The sequence below is a fragment of the Condylura cristata genome, unplaced genomic scaffold, assembly GCF_000260355.1.
Source record: "Condylura cristata isolate star-nosed mole 26May11 unplaced genomic scaffold, ConCri1.0 scaffold00002, whole genome shotgun sequence".
Lineage (NCBI taxonomy): Eukaryota > Metazoa > Chordata > Mammalia > Eulipotyphla > Talpidae > Condylura > Condylura cristata.
In genome coordinates this window covers 45,888,091-45,902,938 of record NW_004567103.1, presented here as the reverse complement: position 1 = coordinate 45,902,938, position 14,848 = coordinate 45,888,091, and the positions used below count along the sequence as shown (strand labels likewise).

The following is a 14,848-nucleotide window of genomic DNA, read 5'->3' as shown; positions in this document are numbered from 1 at the left end:
CCTGGTGGCACAGCAGGTTAAAGCACAGCACTAAGAAGCTAAAGCCACTTCCGCATGAGTTCGATCCCCACCCCAGAGCTGACCTACATGGTGCAGCAAACCTCTCCTGACCCACTTCCTGCTCCCCTCAGCAGTGTACTTCGTCAAGTGGCCTGTTCTGCTCCCCACTCTCTCTGGTGAATCCTCTCACCCCCTGTACCTCTGGCCTGTACCCTAGTTCTGTATGCATAGTAATAAATAAATCTTTAAATGATAAAAAGAACAGAATGAAAAAAGCAATAAAGCTACATTTTAAATAAAGTATTAAAACTAAAGACTAATGAAAATATTGAAAAGCAGATGCCTATCGAACACTTTAAATGTCTAATATACATGTAAGTGGAGTCATAAAAGGAAAAAACTGGTAACCATAAAATCCTGAATTTTGGTGAGAAAAACAAATTTACAGATTAAGCAACTCATTGACTGCGTCAACTAAGAAAAGTACAAAGACAACCATAGCCAGGTATATCATAGCCAAACTACTGAAAAGCATAGTAAAAAAATCTTGAAAGCAGTCAGAGAAAGCACACTACATACAAAAATAGGTATGACTGAATGAATGCTGGCTTAAAAAAATATATATTGGAGGCCAGATTTAACCTCTGGAAAAGAGAAGCCTAGAGAACACTCAAATGAGCTGCATATGGGACAATATGGAAAGCGCCTCTGTAAAGAATGAGTGTAGTGCTGAGAATCTGACATAGTTTCATTATCAGGCTGGCAGAAAACAATTTTACTTTTGAAATTCTGAAGGTTAAGTGCAAGACTAAATACTAAATGAAAGTCCTTACTTATTAGCCTCCTGTCTGTAGTCAATTCTAGAAGTTAGCAGCCAAACTTACATTCCACAGGTAGGAAATTGTAGACTTTCTCTACAGGAAAACAGTTAAGTCAACCAATTAGAGAAAACTCATCAGTTAAGTCCTGCCTATTACCCATACAATGCTTCCAATTAGTGATAACAGTGCCTATGCACAGATATAAACAAAGTCCACTAACATACCATATATCTAAAGAAACACAACAAAAAATAAGAAACCTATAAATAGAAACAACTCAGTGAGAAAAAAATTTATACTAAATAAAATAAGTACAAATATCCTAATTCCAGCAGACTATAGAATAACAACTAAAAAAAGCTCCTGGTAATTAAAAATACAATAGCAAAAAGAAAAAACAGCTGGATCAAAGATAAAGCTGAAGGAGGGCCCTCCCTGGCGGTGCAAAGGATTCAAGTGCAGCACTGTGAAGCTAGCCACAGCTGCTTCAGCAGGAGTTCCATCCAGGCCAGGGAGGTGACCGACATGGCACAGTAGACCTCTCCTGACATGTCCATTGCTCCTCTCAGCAGTGTACTTCATCAATTTACCTGTTTTGCTCCCACTGTGTCTCTGATGAATCCTCTCACCACCCCCTGCACCCCAGTTCTGTATGCATAAAGAATAAATTAAAAAAATAAATAAATAAAGCTGAAGGAACCTTCTAGAAAGGGATCCTAAAAAAAGGGAAGGAAAAAAAAAAGAAAACTAGATTATCAGTCTAAGAGGTCCTTGTCTAAATAATGAGAATTCCAAAAGTAAGGACATGAAAATCGATGAACTGAAATTGTCAAAGAAATCAATAAACTTTTTCCAGAACTGGAAAGGGCGAGTTTCTGGATTTGGAGGGACAAACTTTTGAACCAAGCACATTGGTTCAAAGGCGACCCACATCAAAGCACATTATATTAAAAAAAAAAAAGTGAATAACAGAAATTAAAGATATTAAAAGCTTCCTGTGAAGAACAAACAGGTCACTTACAAAGAATGGAGAATCAGAGTACCATTGGAGTGCTCAGCAGTTCTAGAAGGTAATTCAGAATTCTGAGAAAATTATTTCCAATAAAGGACTCAACACTCAAATTAACAACCAAGTGAGGGGAAGAATATATGCAAGGTCAAACACCTTTTCTCAGAAAGTGACTCAAGAATCTGCTCTACCAAAATAAAGAAAGAAAACTAAGAGAGTGTACAATGGCATAGAGGAAACAGGTACTCAAATACAAAACAGATATTTAAAGGAGTTCCCATCATGATCAAGAAAGAGCCCAGGATGATAGGCAACCAGAAAAAATGAAGAGAAACTACTGTAGATAACAACAGAATGAAAGATTTTAGAAAAATGCCGGAAAAAAAAGAATATACAACTTGTAACTTGTAAACAATGAAAGATTTAGGGCCTCCCTAATGATGCAGGGCAAATGTATCAGCACTATCAAGCTACTGCCAGACATTGTAGCATAAGCTTGATCCCAGCAAAGCAGACCTCTCCTTTCTTGCTCACTGTTCCCCACAGCAGTTTATTTCAATAGATCTCCCTGTTCCGCTCCACATTGTATGGTGAAACCTTCCATAACCCACACCTCTGGCTTAGGCCACAGTTCTTATATGCATAAATAAATCTTTAAAAATAATAATAATTACAGATTTTTACACTTCTGCTGGAGAATATGTGGATTCTTGCACCAATAAACTGAAGAACTAACTCTATAGAAAACAGAAAGTTGTACAAAAGAAACAATGGAATCCCACATAGTTCCATTGTAAATCAAATTTACAATATCATAATATAAACAGTGCAATAATGACATAAACAAAGAGAAATATAAATTAGGAGGGGTCAGGTTAAGTTTGAGTATTTTTATAGGGGTAGAAGACTGGATCATTTAAGAGTTAAATCATCACCTATAAAAGTCAATAATACTTAAAAAATAAAGACAACAAAACTACAATCTCATTTAAAAGTATAGACATAAATAAAACAAAACATGCATAGTAAAAAGCTACAAGATAAGAGGAACTGCCTCTGTGAAGATGAATTTAGGGTTGAAGAATTAGACATGGTTCTAATAATACTCATGGAGCTGGTGGAACAATTTGACTTTTGAAATTCTGAAATATCTATCTGGGCATGAATTGCTAATGCTTGTTGCCATTTGACCCATACAGTGGTGTCACTTGAATGTAATTAAATTAATCAAACTTCAGTACTTTTGTGACCAATTTATGAAATGTCACACTTTTTATAGCAATTTTATCTTTCATATTCAACTGGACTTCTGTATGATGGTAGAGTTGAGAGTAAAGAGCATTTCTTTTCATATGTATATGCAGTTAATCCAGCATCATCTACTACAACTCTGCACTGTATTCATAAATCAAGTTATTTCATATGGCTGACTGTTTCTGAACTCTATGTTCTAATGTTTCTTCCCCCTTATTAATGTTAAGAGTGACTCACCCCCACTCACTGGAATACATACCTAACAAATAGTTGTATCAAGAGTGTTCAATAGCAATATTATCCATGTCAAAAAAGTAAATAATGTCTATCAACTGATGAATAAACAAATTGTAATAAATCAACACAATGGGATAAGTAGTCATAAAAAGGAATTAAGTACTAATATAGACAACATTCATGAACCACGAAAACACTGTGATAGGTGAAAAGCCCAGACACAAAAGCTAAGTATGATTCCAATTATGCAAAATGTTCAGGAAAGACAAATCCAGAGAGAAAAGAGAAAGTAGACTTGGGTTATCAGGGGTTATAATATTTACAGAAAAAGGGAAGTTTGCTACTATTTTTTATGGGATTTCTTTTGATAATACTCCAGAGTTAAGACAGTGGTGATGGCTGCACAACTCTGTTATATACTAAAACAGTGAAATGTATACTTTAAATGGATCAATTTTATGGTATGTGAGTTATCAATGTCAAAAGATAACAAAGGTTTAAGATTATTGCGGGGAAGAAACATGGTGGAAACTTGATAATATAATGCATAATCACTTATACATTCAGATATACAGCATGCGTATATGTGAACACACAGACTGCTGAAGTCTTTAAAACTTCTGAGGAACAGATTTTTTAAAGACACTCAAGGAACATTTTTAAAAATGTGCAACACAGTGAAAAAACAGAAATTCAAATTTTCCCCTCCCACACCAATTTCACTATTTAGAAACAATCACTTTTTAAAAAAGTGGTTCTATTTTTTGAGTAGGCAATGCAAAGGCTGTTTATTTCAGTTTGATTCTTCTCATCTTTCTAGAGCTTCTATGTCTATACTAGCATATTAAATATGTATTCTTTGGCTCTCCCTTCTTACCCAAAAGTTAACATTATGTAAACTGTCCTGCGATGCCTTTTTTCTCTTAATATATCTTGGAGAAATTTCCCAATCAACATGCAGAGAGCCTGTTCATTCCTTTTGCTGACAGGTACTCTTTTATGACCTGTGCAGAGTATTTTACTGTGCGCCCTACATTTCAATAGGTCTTATGCTGTGACAGATTAAGAATTTAGAACTCACTACTATTACAATTTTTCCTTCCTTCCCAGTATTACTCTTAATTCTTCAAATGGTTGCCTTAACTTTAAATATATTTTTACTCTTTAACTTAATGATTTTTTTATATTTCTTTTCCTACACTGTTGTTAATTTTTAGACAGTATTTGATTTCTCCCCTCAGATGTAGTCCTTGCAGTTCTCCTATTACCACAGCACTGGAGATCCTTCACCACAGTCCCTTGTGCACTTTCTTCCATTTTGACCATTCTCCCTCTCTCTCCCTTTCTGTATGTTTTAGATCTATGGTCAGTTTTCAATTTTTGTGATTTTTCCTGACTATCTGTTTTCTCAAAATTTGGCATTTTAAGTTAAACCACCCACTATTTACTTTTTTTCCTTCTGACTTATTTTCCTCAACAATCCCTTCCAGCTCCATCCATGTTGGCACAAATGGCATGAGTGTATTTTTTTGATCAATGATGAGTATTCCATTTTGTATATATACACATCTTTTTGATCTATTAATCTGTTTTGGGGCATTTAGATTGTTTTCTTATCTATTAGCTATTAGCTATTGTAAATAATGCTTCAATAAACATAGGAGTGCATTGAGTATCTTAGTGTCCATTGGGAAGCATACCAGTAGCAGAATTGCTGGGCCTTATGGTAGATCATTAGTGTTCTGAGGCACCTTTACACACAACATTGCATAGTGGCTAAACCAGTATATATTCATTCCCACCAGCAGTGTAAGAGGGTTACCTTTTCATGACAACCTCACTAGCGTTTGTTGTTTCTGGCATTTTTGACATGAGCCACCCTCACAGGTGTGAGGTGGTATCTCACTGTGCTTTTGATTTACATTTCCCTGATAAGTTAAACTGAGAAAGGAGGAATACTACCATATATTTTACAAGGCCAACATTATATTAATACCAAAACCCAACAAAGACAACCATAAAAAGAAAACTATAGACCAATTTCCTTAATGGACATGGATACAAAAATCTTCAATAAAATCTTAGCTAACAGAATCCAACAATGCACCAAAAGGATTATACACCATGACCAAGTTTTACTCAAGTTAAGGGTCAACATCCCAAAATCAACTAATATAATTCACCACATTAAAATAAGACAAAAACTGTATGATCATATCAATACTTGCTGAGAAAGCAGTTGATAAAGTGCCAAATTCATATATGATAAAAGCATATAACTATGGATGACATATAACAACATGGATGAATTTCAAATGAATGAATTATGCTAAATTTATAAAACTCAGACTCAAAAGGTCGTATGTTGTAATTCTTACTCCCCTTATATGATATACTCACAAAGTCAAAACTACAAGAACATAAAAAGATAAATGGCTGCCAGGGTAATGTGGATGGATCTACTATAGAAACATATGAATATTCTTTTTTTTTTTTTTAAGATTTATTTATGCATACAGGACTGGGGCACAGGCCAGAGGTGCAGGGACGATGAGAAGATTCACCACACACAGAGCAGGGAGCAGAACAGGCATATCGACGAAGTACACTGCTGAGGGGAGCGGTGGGCAGGTCAGGAGAGGTCTGCCACGCCATGTGGTCACCTCCGGGGGCATGTGGAAGGGGCTTTAGCTTTTTACTGCTGTGCTTTAACCCACTGCACCACCAGGGAGGGCCCATATGAATATTCTTAATAAAGATTCTGAATTTTGGAAATTATACCAGATTATCCACACTGGGTGGGCCCAATCTAATCACATGAATACTTAAAAAGTGAAAATTAGTTAATGAGCTAGTGGTCAGAGGGAGATATGACTTGTACAATACCGCTGGTTTTGAATATGCAGGTAGCCTCAAAGTTAAAAAAATGCAAGGAAGAGGATCCACACCTAGAACCTCCAGAAAGGAGTGAAGTCTTGCACACCTTAATTTTAGTCCAATAAGAACAATCAGACTTATGACCTTTAGAGCTAGAAGACAGTGAATGTGTTTAAGTTAGCTAAATTTATAGTAATTTATTAAGATTTAAAAAATACTATTCAGATTTAGTGGCCTAAAAAACAACAGTGAAATAAAGTATCATCTTTCACTTATCTTCTTGCCTTCAGAGTACTACATCTTTCAAGCATGCATAAGACCAGAAATACCATCACTGAAGATTGATTTTAGCTTTCACTCTCAGTGAGAATTTAGGAAGTTTCATTTTTTACCCTATATGGTCCAAAGAAGAAAATGAAGCAAAAATATTTTATAATTAGACAAACTGAAAGTAAACGCAAAGACACAGCAGCATCTTTTAAGTCTCTAAAATTGATGATGGTGACATTAAGTAAAATCCTAGAGTGGGACATTTATATTACCTTAAATTTATAGTCTCCAATTCAAGAAACAGTGAACTGGGTGATATTTTTTAAGGGTGGGGGGAGAAAAAGGACACAAGGTATTTTCACTGTTTATCAACTGCAGGACTTCATCACAAAATATTGTGCAACAGAAAACCTGAGTAATCTCATTATGCTAAAAAGGCAGACAATAGTACCCTTTTTATGATGTCTATACAAGATTATACACTTGATACAATAAAGAGGTATACTGTGTTTAAATTCCTTATTGGAACTGATCCACTTGTCAGTCTTTAAAACCATAAATCATTATTGAAATTTCTAATGATGTTGCTTTCTATTATTCTTTATTCCTACTTACGTATTTTAGCGAGGGAGAAACAAAGGGTAAGAAATTCTATAATGGAGACAGTTCAAACTACCAAACTCTTTTTTTACCCTTCAAACATAGTAAACTGTATTACAACACAATGCTCCTGAAATATACTGTAACATTTGAAATGAAACTTATAGTTCATATAATGCAACCAAAACAAACCAACCAATCAAAAAATGGACAGAACTAAATAGACACTTTTCCAAAGATGACAGGCAGAAGGCCAAAAGGTGTATCAAAAAATGTTCACTATCACTTATCATCAAGGAAATGCAAATCAAAACCACAAGATACCACCTCACACCAATGAAAATGAGGTGGGAAAAAAAAAAACCAAAACCCCAGAAACACACGTGAAGTTAGCCAGAAGAAGAAAGGCAAATACCAGATATGTGAAACTATCTAGAAAGTAAAGGAACAAAGACAAACTTTAAAACTAACCCTTGAAAACTGACCTCAGATTTGAGGCTTCCAGGAGGGGAGGGAAAGGAATACACAGTAAGGGGGGAACATATGGCCTATGGTAAAGGACTATTGGTGTTTTGGTACTGGGAAAACTATGGTGGCCACACCTAAGGGGAGAAATCCTGTATCGAGAAAAAACAATCAAGTATGTAAAGTAAAGGTATGTCATTAAGAACTATGATAATTTTAAAATAAAGAAATTAGACTCACAAACAATATTTCCCCCATAAATTATAAAAAGTACTAAGAGTAAGCTGCTCCTGAACACTTATGTAGGGCTCTTTTATGAAATATATTTTAGATCATTGAATACATGGAAGTAATGTCAAGCAAAGATTGCAACTGTACTCACTTTTGCTCCAACACTGCAACTGCCAGTGCTCCCAGTGCTCCCACTTGCAACTCCTGTGAATCTAGCTTCCAACAATTCTTGCCTTCTTGGATCCAGACTATGAAGCTCATCCATTGCACCTATTACAAAAACAAACAAACAAACAAAAAAAAAAACAAAAACCACACACATATGGACATCTTTATGTACACTAAGACACAAGATATGTATCTATCTCTATACACTTATTTGAGATGTAGATATAAATTTAATGAATTCTAGAGATGAAAATACAGATTCTTATTTGGTGTGTCTGCATAGGACCTAAGATTTTCATTTCTTTTTTTCCTAAATGTAAACATTTTTTTTCCCCCTTAACACTGTTGTGGTACTCAGTTTACCCACAACCATTATCACCCATGAACTATTACCATATTCCCTTGAGTTCATTATTCCCCTGTTTTGCGACATCCCCCCCTCCCCAGCCTCCTTACATGTATGATGCCTTAGTCCTATGGTCAGCTTACTAGTTTTGACCTTTGTTTGGTTTCTCTCTATTCCATACATGAGACCATTCAGTATTTATCTTTTTCCTTTTGACTAATTTCAGGTAGCACAATCCCTTCTAGCTCTATCCATGTCAACACAAGTGGCAGGAGTTTGTCTTTTTTGATCCCTGAGTAATACGCCATTGTATAAATCTACCACAACTTTTGATCTAATTGTCTACTTGGGGGTATCTGGGTTGTTTCCATATCTTGGCTGTTTCATATAGTGCTGCATTAAATACAGGTATGCAGATATTCTTTGAATTCATGTTTTTGTGTCCTTTGGGTAGATTCCTAGGAGTGGAATCGCTAGTTCATATGGAAGATCCATTTTTAGTGTGCTGAGGAACCTTCACACAACTTTCCACAGTGATTAGACCAGTATACAGTCCCACTAACAGTATAAGAGGGCTCCTTTTCCTACATGTACTCGCCAGCATTTGTTGTTTCCAGCTTTTTTAAAATGTGGGCCATTCTTCCTGGTGTGAGATAGTGTCTCATTTTGGTTTTGATTTGCATTTCCCTTCTTACAAGTGATACTGAGCATTTTTCATGTCTGTTGACCGTTTCCATTTTTTATTTGAAGAAGTGTCCTTCTACCAATTTTTTGACTGAGTTATTTCTGTTGAGTTGTCTATCAGTGAACAAATGGAAAACAATGTGGTATGTGCACACACAACACAAAACACACTGGAATACTTCTCAGGCATGAAAAAGAATTAAAGTTTGCCATATGAAAAAACATGGTAGGCCTTCAAGATATTATGCTAAGTGAAACTAGTCAGATAAAGAGAGCCTAATATCAAATGATCCCATTTACATGTGAAACAAACTAAAATCACGAAAGGGGAAACAAATTGTTACTAACTAGAGAGGTAGAGAATTAGGGTGTGGGTGAAGGAGATCAAAAAGTATAAACTTCTAGTTACAAATAAACAGGTCAAGGAAATGTACAGCTTGGGAACTGTAATCCACAAGTGGAATTACAAAATCTGAAATTTTCTAAGAAAAAACAGTAGACTGATAATCATTTTGCAGTGTATACATACATACATATTTTACAATGTATATTTTGTACACATGAATGTTGGGTCAATCATATTTCAAGTTTTTAAAAAGAGAAAAAACCTTTCCATAAGCTTTTCAGTGATAAAATTAAAAATATATAAATAAGTATAATATTTTACATGTCTGTTAGTGAAAAGAATGGAATTCTTTGGAAGGATATTTCTAAGTATTTAGGTTTCCTATTATCAAAATCTATGACACATATTCATCTAACAGTGCTGATCTATAATGAAATTTTATGTATTTATCTTTGAAAATTATTTTTCAGATATTGTCTTATATCAACCCACAAGCATAGGATTTAATTGAGCATATTTATTACTTCAAAGGTACTTACAGAAGTTTATTAAATTAGTCCTATGGTATTTTTCTTTCACTATTCCAATACATTGCAGATTAATCACTTCTAACTAAAAGTTAGACAAAAGTTCCTCAAATGCATAATAAAATGGATCTTCAAATATATAAAATTTTTTACTTGCATAAACATCTGAAAAATATCAGAACTACAATGTCTCAAAATATGCTAAGTTTGAGGCTAGAAAACACATTTATGCAAATTCATATGGAAATGAAAATCTCACTCTACTAGCATGAGAAATGTAACGAGCTTGACATTATCTGTGGTTGAAACATTAGAATGGTTTTATCAGTTAAATTTTGTATATAAGTACCACTTGCCTTGTACTTTTAAGCAAAATTCATTTTAAAACATTATCAACTATACAGAAGCAGATACTGAAAGCCTGTGATTTTGATAATAGTGGTAAAAAGAAATGTCCTCTTCATTTAAAAAATGATCAGTCTTAGTTCAAAAATCCAAAAATATGCAGTTAATTTTTAGCACTGCTAACCCAGAGTATTCATCTTCTGTTTATAACAAAAATTCATCCTGTTTATACTATTTAAGTCCATGAGAACAAATGAAGTTTACCATGGAAAACAGATTCAATCATACATAATAAATTCACATATTTTCTGCAAAGTACCTACTAATGAATAATGTAAGGTATAACCATAAGCTTCAAATTCCTCCCATTTTTTACAAACTTTGTGAGCTATAAAACTAATCTGTCTCACACATTTTTATTATCAGTTGTAACATATCTTAGCAGATTCCACTTCAGATTGTACTTAGCGTTTTTTTTCTCAACTTTGAAAATATTCTTGCCTATAGCTGTTCTACACAAACTATTCATAGAGGCTAATTTTTCTGCCACTTCAAACTTGGCATTGACTCCTTGAATAAACAACAACTAAGTAGTATCAATAACATCTGTCAAGTCATCAAGAGCCAAGAAAAACCACTTTAAATCATTTGCCTTGTTTTTTTAATTGACTATTGATGTTACTTCAAATGTCCTCAACTCTTAAATCAACTAATTCTTGGCAAAAACTTAAAGGTCCTAAAAAAGTTTATTTTCTCTGGACACATTGACTGTTGCAATCAAACACAATTTAATTAACTTACCAGTAAACAGATTTCTTTGGTTAACAAATAAGCGAATGGGAAACTTATTTTGGTGGCTAGTCATCTTCACTTATTTTTATGAAGAAATTATGCTGTAATGATTACTCACCTTTAACTTTATAATTTTCCAGTTACTCTCAGAAAATTGGGTTTAGATTAATTACTATGGTATATATAATACATTGTATTGTAGATTTTCAGAAAAGTCATGAACTATTTTTCTATGTATTTTTCCAGCAAAAATGCACCATGACTTCTCTTACAATCCACTATTACCTATCACAGTTACATTACTGCACAAATAAGAACAGTATTTTACCATTCATTTCAGTAACAAAAGAATATACACACCACTGTGCCTCAAGAGCTGTTCAAGAGTCCATTTTTCTCTTCTTGTTTTGACATGACAGATATGCACTGGTATAAAAACAGTAGCTACTACAGACTGGCAATACAAACTGCACTCAAAGTTACAGTTATAGCACTAAAATTTGTTGTGTAGCAAAAGCAGTACAAAGCGATGAGAATGCCACATAGGATCTCTGTATGGGTACAAAGATTTGAATTTCACACATCTCGAAGTATTAGCCATCTTTTCTTTTTATTTACCATTCAAATATAGGGTAAGTTGATGACTAGAAAAAAGGTACATTTCAAAGATGTTAGTATTTTATGGAATATGATTATAATTTGATACTGATCAAGAAACTTGGTCCCCAACTCTAGAGTCAGATATCCTAAAGAATATGTAAAATTTTGCCACAGCCCATTAAATTATTATTACGCAGTAAATGTTCAAATTTAAAAAAAAAATCCATTATAAAGACCATACCATCCATAAATACCCCATCTCAAAATACAAACACCTTTCTTCCTAATTATACATTGCTATTACTAAACTGTTCCCCAAAATTTATTGTACATCCAAAGCTTCACATAAAATATATAACGAGATGTCATTACATTAAGTGAGAGATCACATATATACAATGGAAAACAATTTCACAAATGAGGTACCTAATTTGATAGTTTGTCATGTTCTCTCTCTTTTTTAAAAAAAGATTTATTTATTTATTCATACAGAACTGGGGTACCAGCCAGAAGTGAAGGGGTGGTGAAAGGATTCACTAGAGACAGAATGGGGAGCAGAACAGGCAGATCCTTGAAATATACTGCTGAGGGAAGCAGCAGACAGATCAGGAGAGGTCTGCTGCGCCATATAGGTTACCTCTGGGGCCAGGGATCTAATTCACACTGAAGAGGCTGCTGCTGGCTTGCAGTGCTGGGTCCTTATCTGCTGTGCCACCAGGGCGAGCCCCTGTCATGTCCTCTTCTAATAAGTATTTTCTCTTACTCTTTTCCCACTTTTATGTTATCTTAAAGATATGCTTTCCCAAAGTGGCTAATATAAAAAATAGATGCATGTGCTTAGACATTTCTGGTTCTGGTTAGTCAGTATTACTTTAGATATACCATCACTTGAATGACAGTAAATTTTTCAATTGTATTTTTTTTCTTAAGTCTCCACCTTTCTTGATAGTAGAAAGAAAATCAATGCATCTAGAAAGCATGTGCTCAAAAGGGTAATATCAGTAACTAAGAAGTCATGCAGTGAAGTCTGAAAATACTTTAATTCATTTAGATTTTAATTACAACTTCCCATATTACATCAGATAAGGTGATTTATATGGAACAGTTATGGTTTTTATTAACACTTTTTACATGTCTGATTAGCCAGAGAAACCTAACTAAAAACAGAAATACCATGCTAAAGTGAAAAATTAATTTAACAAGTTAAAATGTTTAATTACTCCTTTTCATTCCTTTTTTAACATATTAGAAAGTACAAAAGAATTTAAAACATTCAAGAAGTCTACATTATTCATTCTAGAATTGCTTTTGATTTCTGAGTAACTCATTTTAACATGGTTAAAAATTAGACCGTTATCTGGGCCTTCCCTGCTCGGTTAAAAGCACAGCACTATCAATCTACCGATGCCACTTCAGCATGAGTTCGATCCCTGGCCAGGGAAGTGACCCACATGGTGCAGCAGACCTCTCCTGATCGGTCCACTGTTCCCCTCAGCAGTCTACTTCATTGATCTGCCTGTACCGCTCCCCTACTCTGTCTTTGGTGAAACCTCTCACCCACGCATCCCTGGCCTGTACCCCAGTTCTATATACAAAAAACAAGTCTTTTTAAAAAATCCTTAAAAAAAACCCAAATATTAAAAAAGAAAAATTAGAACATACCTATTTTCATAGTGTTTGTGTCATATAGTTAGTAATAGTTTTTTTTGTTGTTGACTTACATTCCACCACTTATTGCAGTGTGAGTTCCTATTTAAAACCAAATATTGTAAGTTTTTTCAGTTAAATGATATGTAAACAGAGCAATCACAAAACTAGCCCAATTCCTTTATCTCCTAACAACCTCCTCCCCCATGTATCTTACAAAACGTCTCCTAACATTACACCATGGATACTATAGAAACAGAAAATCATAAAAAAGTATTACAAACAACCATAAGGCAGTCAATCCAACAATCCAGGTGAAATGGACACATTCTTAGAAAGAAAACACCCAAAGACTATATGAGAGAAAAAAACAACTCTGTCCAGGCATTACAAGTAAAAAAATTAAAACAGTAGTCAGAAGCCTACCAAGAAAACAAAGGCTTAACCCCAGATAGTTTCAACAGACAAGAAAATGAGATACTACATATCTGCATTGGAAAGGAAAAAGTAAAATGATCAACTACTTTACAAATGACGTAACATAGAAAATTCCAAAGACTCCAGTGAAAAGCTACTAGAAATAATAAATGAGTATAGCAAAGAGACAGGATACAAAATTAATATACAAAGGTCATTATTTTTCCATGTGCAAATAATGAACTAACAGAACAATTACATTAACCAGCTATGAAAAAGAATTAAGTGAAGAAATTGAACCAGAGTCAATTTAACCAAGGAAGTAATTGAAACTACAAGACACTGTTTAAAAGAAATGGAGAGACACTCCATGCTCAAAGAGACAATTAGCATCTTTAAAAGACTATTACATAAAGCAATATACATATTAAATTACTATAAAAATACCAAAAGCATTCTTCACAAAGATAGAACAGAAAAATTAATATATGTATTTGGATCTATAAAACCAAATAGCAAAAGTGATCCTGGGAGGAAAAAAAACAAAAACAACATACCACACTTGCCTATTTCAAATTATATTACTAAGATATAGTAATCAAAATAGTATAGTATTGGAATAAAAACAGACACAAAGATCAATGGAACAGAACTGAGACTAGAAATAAACATATTTTATGCTATCACAAAGGCTGAAGACAAATTAGACCATTACCTAATACCATACACAAAAATTAACTCAAAATGGATAAAAGACTTAAATATAAGACATGAAACTATTAAATATAGAAGAAAACTCAGGTGATAAGCTTTTTACACTATTTCTTTAGAGATGTTATTGGAGGTTCAATTCCAACAAGGAAAACAAACCAAAAAAAAAAAAAAAAGGGACTAACGGACTACATCAAATAAACAGCTTTTATACAACAAAAGAAATTATCTTCAAAACAAAAAGGCATCCTTTAAATGGGAGAAGAGATTTTCAAATCGTATGTTTATCAAGTGGTTAATATCCAAAATATATAAAGAACTCACAAAACTCAACTGCAAAAAAAAAAAAAAAAAAAGTGACCAAAAAAATCAGGAAAAGATCTGGACATGCTCCAAATAACACCTACATATGGTTAACAAGCACATGCTCATGACTCTTATTATTAGGGAAATGAAATTGAAACAAATTATCACCTCATCACATCTGTTAGAATGGTTGCT

At 33.9% G+C, this 14,848-nt stretch overlaps 1 protein-coding gene across 1 annotated transcript in view; it reads right to left on the bottom strand.

Annotated features, from left to right (window-relative positions):
• TLK1 (tousled-like kinase 1) overlaps window positions 1–14,848 on the bottom strand; it is a 109,522-nt gene that overhangs the window by 74,902 nt on the left and 19,772 nt on the right. Inside the window, exon 2 of the mRNA XM_004674554.2 lies at window positions 7,916–8,034. Within this exon, the coding sequence (XP_004674611.1) occupies window positions 7,916–8,034 (119 nt within the window). The remainder of the gene's footprint in view (window positions 1–7,915; window positions 8,035–14,848) is intronic.